This window comes from Crocodylus porosus, unplaced genomic scaffold, assembly GCF_001723895.1.
Source record: "Crocodylus porosus isolate Cpor-Errol unplaced genomic scaffold, CroPor_comp1, whole genome shotgun sequence".
NCBI lineage: Eukaryota > Metazoa > Chordata > Crocodylia > Crocodylidae > Crocodylus > Crocodylus porosus.
Genome location: NW_017728925.1, coordinates 12,758,747 through 12,768,618, shown reverse-complemented (window position 1 = coordinate 12,768,618; position 9,872 = coordinate 12,758,747). Strand labels below are relative to the sequence as shown.

The following is a 9,872-nucleotide window of genomic DNA, read 5'->3' as shown; positions in this document are numbered from 1 at the left end:
GGGGCTTTAAGACAAGGCTTGACAATCATCTTGCCGGGGTCGTTTGACCCCAGTACTCTTTCCTGCCATGGCAGGGGGTCATACTTGATGATTTGTTCAGGTCCCTTCCAACCCTAGAAACTATGAAAGAGCTGTCAGTACCAAATGCCTTGGAAGAAGGTACAAGGAAACTTGTAATGCCCAGCTATGGGGTAACTTGGATTTACAGGTTGTAAGGGTGATCCTGTGTTCAGTATATGAGGCTTTGTCTCCCTCTCACATTTTACCTTGTCTAGTGTTATGGAGGTGTGTGTTTTATTATCCATTCACCTATCAGATGTCTCTATGAGCTCTGCTGAAATCCTGAAATTCCAGAGAGTCTGGATGGGCCCAATCCACGTGTTGTGAAATCATCTTCATGCTCTCACCCCAGGTTATATGTAGCATCCTACCTTGATCGTTAATGGTTGCTTCTGGCATGGGTATTTTAGAAGGAGGAATCAAGCCAGCTCCAGATTTCTTTCCCTGTCCTGAGTGCGATGTGCACTCAGCAGCCTGTAATATATAGACACAAGATTGTAGAAAGACACCTGGACAATCTGTGCCTTTATCCCAACTAAGGGGAACAGATTCTCTCTTGTGTACAAGTCTCTTGGAAGTCTTTCTCCTCACCACAGTCTCAAGTGTCCCAGTCCCCCTCACTGAGCTTTCCCAATACCGCTGAGTAAGAGAAGTATTGTCGGCCCTGTTTTTTCCAGGGGGGAAATGAGGCAAGGGGGATTAAGTGCATTGCCCGAGGATGTACAGAGGAATCTATAGCAGATCCCAAGGACTGATGAAAGATCCCCACGCCCCCAGCCTAGCATCGCAACCGCAAGGCCTCCCACCTTGTTGCCATCTTGATTGTGCTGCCACTGTGGGTAGAGCCCTTGGGATCTCCTTTCTCTCGCAGGTCAGCAGAGGGTCTGGATTTGGACTGGGGCACCTGAGGTCAGGACCTGGTCCAGCCCCCAACCTCCAGCAGATCATCAGTCTTGCTGGTGGCTCTTGCACCTTGCGTATGAGTGGGGCCCTGACTAGCAGTAGCCCTGTAGCACTGTATTTTTCTTCTTTTAGCAATTAGTGTCAGATCCACAGTCCAGCGCCATTGATTTCTGTGGCGCTGGTAACAAGGAGCAACCTCCTTTCCGCAGCATCCCACCTCCTGGTCTGCAGCTGATCATGGTAGCAGGGGGTATTGATTTACTAATTGAGCGATGATTTCACCTGATTGCTAATAAAGTGTTGAACAACCTTCCCCGCTGAGCTGAAACTCAGCCTGACAGCTACTGGTGGATTACTTGCCCTTAGCAGCAAATAGTTCTCTGTTGTTAAGTAAACTGATCTGTTGCCTGGTAACCCTAAGATGACTGTAGTAAATGCTTGGCGATGTAATGAAAGCGACAGTCAGAAACTTCATCAAGTCACGGAGGAGACTTCGTGAAGAAGGGAAAAGACCGGGCCTACGCCAGCAAAGCAGTTTTGGTCAGGAATAAAGAAGAAACAATCCAGCGCTATGCCAGCAAAACCCCACGTGCAGAGGCAGGCTAACCCCTGCAAAAACGCATCCTGCTGGCTGTGCGGCAAAAGGGAGGTGGTTTAACGAGACCCGCAGACTTGTCTGGCCTGGCCTAAGGTGCGTCTCCACTAGAGGGCTTTGCTGGTCTAGCATTAATGGCAAAGTCTTCGCTCTTCAGACTTGCCATACACAACACCTGGGGTGGATCGGTTTCTTTTCTGGCTCAGTTTCTGGGGTCCCCTTGCCTAGGCTCCTCCATCATGGACCTTGGATCACACAGGGGCCACAGCAGGGTAGGAGTAGGAGTGAAGACAGGAATAGAGCGGCCATTTGAGCCTCGCCTTTGAACTTACCCCTTGCTTTTGCAAAGCCCCTCTTAGATACTATTCCCCAAGCCCTCTCCCTTCCTTTTTTTCCTGCTGTAAAACTGTGGGAGGCAGGGGAACTCAGTTCATGGCAGAGCAGAGAAGAGGAGAGGAACTGAGCCATCAGGCCATCCTGATTCCTTGCCAGGTCATATGCGATTTACTGTCACCCCCTGTTCTCTATGCCTACCTGCCACTCTGGCCGTTTCTGACCCTCGTTTGTGGCATCTCCTGGGCAGGGTGGGGCTTTTACTTTTCCAGTGACTCACCCAGCACGATTCTAGACACTTGACAGATCAGATCATGCAAAATACAAGGTGAAGGCCTTCAGCCTTGTGAGGCTTCATGGCCTACCCATGCACCGAGTGCATATCTGTGCCAGGGCGTACAGAGTTTTGATTGTATGCTATCACCCCAGCAAGATGAGTAGATCTGTTCCCACCCACCTTTTTGGAGGGCTTGGGATCTGCTCTGTCTGCTTGTTATTTATGGTGCAGTACGGCCTGCAGGCACCAACTCATGCCAGGGTCCCGTCGTGCTAGGTTCTGTACGAACAGAGCAGAGGGTGCTTTCTGCACTGAGAAGCTCCCAGTCTCCATAGACAAGACAGAGAGGTGGTGGGAGGAGAAACAGAGGGACAGAGAGAGGATGCAGCGTAGCCAAGGTCACAGAGCAGGCCGGTGGCAGGATCTGTGGAGAGAAAGCGCTGAGTGCGCTTGTATATTTATACACAGCAGGTTAGAGTTGCTGGACGATCCATTTTGGAAGTTAGCGGCGAGGCAGGATGCTGTTGCCTTTGCAACAGTCAGTCTGCGGAGAGGAAGCCCACAGGATGGGGAGGGAGGGCCGAGAGTGGCTGGCAGGCTCGTGTCAGAAAGGACTTTTGTTTTTGTTCCTTTTTTTTTTCTTTCAAAGCACAGGGTTTAGCTCTGTTGAAACAAAAATGTTTCTGTTGCTCTGTGGCTTTCAACTGGGGCTCATATCATTTGCAAAGTGCTGTGTCATAGGCTTCATCAGCTTCCCCCACCACCGGAGCATTTGTACAGAACAAAGCCTCCCTTTTAAAAGCGGCAGGGTATTTTCCCACCTATTTTAACATACCGATCATAATCATATCTAGCCTCGAGGAAAGGAAGCCGCATTTCTGGTAGGGTGCAAATGTCCCTTTCCCAGCCGAGAGGTAAGCATCCCACCCAACTGTGTTCCAGAGGGAAAGAAAGCTAACCCCCCTCTCTTTGCTCTCCTCTGCCCAGGCCCGACCTTCACAAGAGGACCCAAGGCAAACGCCACCTTGCTGAAATCTTGCGCTCTGAATATTCAAGTGGGATGGACTCTAATGTATCCAAGGTCAAGAGGAAGAAAAGACACGGAAAACCTGGCAACCAGGAAACGCTGAGCTGAACTGGAAGTTTCCAATCCTCCGCTACAAAAACTGGTTCCAGAGAACGCCGGGGACAGGGGACAGAGTGACATGTAAAGCAAACTGACGAGCATCGGGATTTAGCAGAGAATTGTTCAAAGGCTTAAAGCCTTGGGGAGCTGAGCCTTACAGGATGAATGGGACTGAATTCAGACACGTCCTGTTCTCAGCAAAGAATGCTCCGTTCCAATTAAATGCAGCTTCCCGGAGACGCGCTAAGTTTCCAAGTTCTCCGTGACAATTTGCTTTTGTTAGGAAAATTTCAGAGAGGTGAGCTGCAGCGTAGAGGGCAACATACAAGCGCCCTGCCAATAAGTGCACTTCACCTGGGTTGAGAAAGGAACTGAATTCACAGGAGTGATTGTTTTAAAAGCCTATAGGGACTAATGCCTCTTTTTTTTTTTTTAACCACAGAAAGTTAATTTAACTCAGTGAGTGTTCGCCCCAAGGGCCAGGTATAACCACTCGTCCTCTGCAGGGACCTGTTCATTTCACTCAGGCTCTCCAGAGAGGCAAATGCTGCTCAGTGTGAGCAGAGGTAGCAAAGTCTGACCCTTGTTTGCTTAGTCTGCGTTTAACAAGCATGGGACCCTTTGTCAGCCCTGTACTGTCAGTGGTGCGGATGGCGCTCAAGGTAATGGCAAAGCTCCTATTTACTTGGGAAAAAGGATTTGTTCCTGTCTGTAACCAGACACAGGCCACATGATACAGTTGTGAGTCCTTGCTCAGGCAATCTTTATAAGTAGGACTGGGCCCAAGTCATTGAGGATGAAGCTGTTCTGTGTTGCAAAAAGCATCTCCCATCTCAGCACACTGAAGGCTTTGCAGAGTATTTCTAATGCTTGCCAATAATCCATCATTTTGGAAAGGCGTTACTCCCTCTGAGAAGTGTAGTTAATCAGCTCTTTTTAAATATCCATTCCCCCTTTCAGAGCCTTTTCTGGGCTAGTTGACTTTTCTCTCTGTTTTTTCCCTGTTTTTTGCCTTTGAAGCAGGAAGACATCAGTAGCTTGGGCTTTTTCCTTTCTTCATTCCCAGTCAGGTCCTGGTGGGTCTGGGAGTGCTGTGGTGTGCTCCAAGCCAGGCTGTATTTGGGCCTCATTCATCATTACCCTGCACGCAGGCTGGAGCCCGCTTAGCCTCAGTGGAGTTGTACACAGCTTCCCTGCTTTTAATGAGGCCACATATGAAAGCCCACCCCGCTATCAGCTCTGAGTACTGGGCTCACCTCAATCTCTCTTCTCCACTATAACCACTGAGCATCAGGCACGCCTAAAAGGGGAAAAAAAAGCCCTGCCCAGTGTACATACAGCCCTCCCTCTTGAGAGAAGACCAGAGCAGGAACAAACTGCACATGTGACACATGCTGGTTACATCCCCGAGTGCCCAGGCGGATACAGTGGTAGTTCAGAGCGGTATATGAGCTTATGTAGAATAGGAGGCACAGCCTGGCAGAGGGGGCTGTAAGATGTTTGCATATCAGATTGCAGCGATATAAGTGATGGCACATGGCGTTAGGCAAGAAGGAGTCAGGCCATGCAGTGCAGAAAAAGAGCAGCCAATCCAAAAGATTTCTCAGCTGGGTATAACTTTGGAGAACCAGAGTGCGTCTGCCTTTTTCCCTCCCAGGCAATTACTGAACTGCAACTTCCTGGCTTCATGTTTTTCGCAGCAGGAGAGGTATTTTTTGGACACTTGAAAAAGACAAATTTAAAAGGGCTTCAGCTATATAACAAACCAAGTGATGGGCAGAGAGTACAAGGGACTGATGAGACGAAAATTAAATAAAAATGTTATTATTATTATTATTTGGTAGGGCAATACGGTTTAAGGCAAATGTCAACTTAAAAAAAGACCCCGAGGATGAAAATGAGTCAGAGAATATGATGCCGAGAGGATAAGCTTGGGAAGAATTGATCTTGTGCAGGAGGTAAAAAAAAAAAAAAAAAAAGTATGACCTTCTCCAAGCTGACTGTCACATAAGAATTAATGGGAACTATTGGTGAATTTATAATAATTGGAAGAAAAAGCCGACAGCGCGTCAGTTAGACTTTAGGAAATCTTTTCGCCCTCTGTATTATTGGGCGTGTAATTCTACAAATGGTTTTGATGAAATAATGAGTGATTACTCTTTTTTTACCTACAGACCTTTCTCTTTAAGGCTCACCATCTTTTACCTGATAGCTCCAGATTAAGAGTGAGTGACTACGGAAGGGAGGAAGGGGGAAATTATCGGAAAATGTTAAAGGCAATGTGTGTATACCGACAGAGAGGCCAGGCCAAGCTTGCCAGAGATGAACTACTGCAGATGTGCAACTTCTGGCTGGCCACTCACAGGGAGAACTAAATTCTGCCCTCTGTTAGATTTATGCAACCCTGTGGATTACGCTGTCTGGCCACTGTCTGTCTCCTGGTCTGCTTTAGTACTTTCCCACCCAGCTGGCTTAGGAAGGAAGACTTCACAGTTATAAGGTTAATTTTAGCTAAAACTTAAACCACCTTTTCAATAAATCGGTATTGGATTGTCACCGGCATAGAAATCGTAGATTAGTTGCACAAAAGCCTCAGCATAATTCAGCTGCACATGCATCGACTTGGGCCTGGTTTTTAAATTAAGACTAGGAGAAAGGGCTTTATTTTACTGTCGGTTCCTAATTTGATTTCCGAGCAGCGTTCAATATAAAACCTGATGGCAGGATAAAGTTTCAGCTTTTTAACTTCCTGCTAGTCCTGCCTTTTCTGCACATCCAGAGCTAGCTGCATTTGTGTGCGCTTCCAAGAGCCCTCTTCTTGTCTGACTGCTGGAGTCAGGCATGCTCGCTCTCGGGAAAAGCTCTTGCTCTGTTTCACCCGTGCTCTTGGGTTTGTGTTTACTAAGCTGATCAGCTCCTGGAGACAGGGACCACAGCTCTGTGTCTCAGTCTGTTGTGCTGCACCGAACAATAAAGGCCAAATCCTATCTGCCTTTTAAAGGCTGAAAGGCTCCTGCCAGGGCAGAGGAAGAATGATGGGAGAGAAGAAATGCCACCAGGCAGATAAAGGCTTGAGGGGCTGGGGGTGAGACCTCAGCATGTACCTATGCTGATCTGTCAGACCTTGATCTCTCCAGAGACTTCATACCCCAGGTACCCAGTTATATACACGTACTGATTTCTGTGGGGCAGAATTGGTTCCTGCATCCTTCAGGTTAGACCCATTTTAACCTGTTACATTCTTGCTATCAGGAGAAAGCTGGCATGAAAGAAACCTGATGTTAATGCACCATCCCAGAACGGCTCCGCTCAGCCCCCATATGTTTCAGAGGGGAGCTCCAAGTCCTGTCCCTAATCTGCTATCTTGTTATAGGACTGGGACCTACCTGCACAGTGAGGCACCCCCCCCCCCCCATTGCAGCTTTGCCTCCCAGGTGTTGAGGAATGGTTCTGGTCTTTGACGCTGGTAGAGGGGGCGCTGGGAGGTGTGTACGGCCCCCAGTTGGGAACTCCTCCCAGAAGAGCGCGTTCAGGTCTGAGCACAAGGCGCACCTTAACCTCCCCAGGCGCGATGCCCATCATTAAGGACAAAGCAGCAAAACTCCCCTGTCGGTATAAATTCCCGTTCCTCTGCAACCCTGGGGAGAAGACAGAAACTCACCGTTTGTTCTGGACTCTATGTTTCAGCATAATTTTGTTCAGTGCTTACATGATAACGTGATAGGTGTCTTAAAATATCTTGGACAGAAGCCAGCTGGAGAGCAGCGACTGCTGATTCATGAGTCCATGTGGGGGTGAGATTCCTTCAGCCACGTTACTGCCTGTGATCGCTCAGTCTCTGCCCTGGTCTCGCTGTTCGGTCCCCAATTGTTGCAGCTTCCTATTGGCATACACAGTGCTGTCTAAGCATCAGTCCCTTTCCCAGCGTTGAGAAAGGGGCAGGCAGGACAGCAACATACCTGCGTCTATGTTCATATTGATGCAATAGAAACAGGAGGCCAGGTGCCAAATGGAAATTTGACAGCCTTTGGTGGATCCTCACCTTTATTATGCTGTGAATGAAAGCAGGGGTTTGCATTCCTGCTGCAGAGAGCTCAGTTTAAACCCTAACCACAACATTTTGGACTCTAAAGTTGGTCCTTTCTGGGCTAGGGAGCCTGCTTTGCATTTTTGTACTGCAGCTCCGACTGTCACTTGGCCTTTCAGAACCCAAACCAGGAGTTAGCGGAAAGCCACGCTTTATCCGCGCGCTAGTCAAGGGAAGTCTAGCCCCTTGAAGTGACAGTTTTTGGCACAGAGCACTTGTCTTTGTGATGGTTTCTGACGCATCTCCAGGCCCATGCAGTTTTCATTATGTCATCCTGCTTTGTTTGAAGCCGTTGCACCCTATTTTAATCTGCTGTGAATTCTCCAGTTTGTGTATTCTTGTATTTGAGCAGGGCCCAGGGTCAGGGCTCCCCTGCGTGCAGTGCTGTACGAATTGGGAGTGATAAGGTCTCGTCCTGGGGAGTTGCATAGTACAGGGGAAGAATCCTGCTGCGAGGAGAGGACGGGGCTCAGGGTTCAAGCTCGGGTCCTGTCCCTGTCATGGACACAAACTTGCTTTTGGATTCTGGACAAGTCGCTTCACTTCTGTCCCTCGCTCTGGAACGGGGCCGATTCCTGCCTCGCAAGGCTGTCGTGTGGCTAGATGTTGTCTTGGTTTCAAAGCACTTTGCGATCTTCTGTAGGAGACGCTCTTCACCTGGGAGATGCCATGTGCTGTAGTGTGGTGTGTTCGCTGAAGCGCTGATTTCTTTTAAAACTTTTCATTTTACCCTGTTATTTAAGCTCCCATCACAACTCGAAACCTCGCTCCCTCTCCCCTTGCTTTCTTTCACAAAAGGACACTGGCCAGGTCACCCCTGCTGCCTAAGCTTGTTGTTTCTTTGGACGGTAGTCTTGATTTTTCCTACTGCCGTTGTTTAAACGCAACCTGAAACCTGTTCGTGTTTGAACGTGCTGGTTGAAATCTTTGCCATGAGTTTCCCAGCCTCCTCCAGATGCGAATTGGCAAGACAAATTTAAATATTGCAATTATAAACTTGTAGGGAAGCGTTGTACTTCATTAATGTAAGAGATGGAATCTGCTCGGAGGTACAAGGACAATTAAATATTAGAGAATGTCTTTGATTTACATTCCTGCTGTGTAAATGTAAGGAAGGTTGCTGTATTCTCTCTGCTTTCACTCTCACAAAATGAAAAGCACACCCAGTGCAAGTTGTCCTTTGATAGATTTTTAATATGATTTTAAAGAGTTTTGTTTGGCCTCATTCTTATTCAATGAGATTAATTCAAAGCACTTATCCCCCGGGTTTAAGTCAATCCATGTAGGCTTTTTGGCCTGGGTGTGTTGTATGGGGGGTTCTGTTTGCATGCTGCTCTGAGAGACTCCTTTCCCACTTCATTAACCCTGAGCTGGGGACAATCCTCCCCCATGCCAGAGCCCCGGATTTACCAAACTCCACCATTCACATGCAAAGAAACAGCGCCAGTCACAAAGGCAAGGGGGCCGCTGGACTTAATTAGCTGCTGTGCATTTTGCAGAATTAGAATCAGGCCAGCATCCTGTCTTGGAGGATTTAAACACGCTCCCCCCCCACCCCCCTGGTAGGTGCAGGGTCAGGCCCGAGGCTTGCCCTCTTGCAGCCTCTGAGGTTTGGGGGGTCACCACTTGGAAATCTTCTCCTTCACCAAGAAGAGCCCTTCCCTAGATCCCTGGGGGGCGGGGGGGTGGAGGAAAGGAATTGCCTTGCACGGGGGTAGTGTCAGGGGCTGGGCCTTCCTTCGCCGCGGGCCAAAGAGCAAGAAGAGGCAGGTCTTCACCTGGTGTGTGGCTCCTGGAGCCGGAAAGGGGGGTCCAGGGGGGCTCTATGCTGGCTCCTCAGAGGAGGGCTGGGTGCGAGAGGGGCCAGAGGCTGGCGGTGGGTCCCTTGCAGAGCCGCGAGGGGAGGGGGGTCCCGTTCCGGCCTGGCCCACAGGTTGCAGGGGACGGGCGGAGGCGTGGGGCCGCGGGGGGGGCTAAGCCTCGCAGCCCATCTGTCAGCTCCCCGCGCCGCCGCCGCTCCCAGGCTGTCCCGGCGGCCAGCTGCTGGGCTGGCGGGCTGCGGCCGCGCGAGCGCCGCTTCTCCGGGGTGCAGACAACCCGGTTTTCCAAGGCGATCCTTGAAGGCGCTTGGGCAATGAGACCCTTCGCGCCCCGCGCCGGGGCGGGGGCCGGCCGGGGCGCGGAGGCACCCTCCCCTGGGGGGCAGGGCTGGGGGGTGCCCGGCCCCCTCCCCCCCAGCCCCCGGCCCGGGCGGCCCCCGGGCGGCTGGAAGCAGGAGCCGGGGTGTTTGCAAAGAAGTTTTATTTCCACATTTATAAAAGGAAGGGCCCGAGCCGAGCGGGCGGCGGCCGGCGTGCGGAGGCCCCGGGTACAGACCGACAAGAAGCACTGACACAAACACGCCCTCGGGGGTCACAAATAAATAATTCAGATGCACGTTGCACGCGGTATTTACAGTCCGGGCCGGGGATCTCCGGGGGGGCGAGGGGAT

The 9,872-nt window shown here is 50.2% G+C and overlaps 1 protein-coding gene across 3 annotated transcripts in view; it reads left to right on the top strand.

Annotated features, from left to right (window-relative positions):
* The window catches only part of DDX31 (DEAD-box helicase 31), a 64,529-nt gene extending 59,240 nt beyond the window's left edge, over positions 1-5,289 (top strand). For all 3 annotated transcript variants that reach the window (XM_019540838.1, XM_019540837.1, XM_019540840.1), the window contains one exon: positions 3,156-5,289. In XM_019540838.1, coding sequence (XP_019396383.1) covers positions 3,156-3,298 — 143 coding nt within the window. In that variant the 3' untranslated portion in view covers positions 3,299-5,289. The remainder of the gene's footprint in view (positions 1-3,155) is intronic.
* The last annotated feature ends 4,583 nt before the right edge of the window (positions 5,290-9,872 follow it).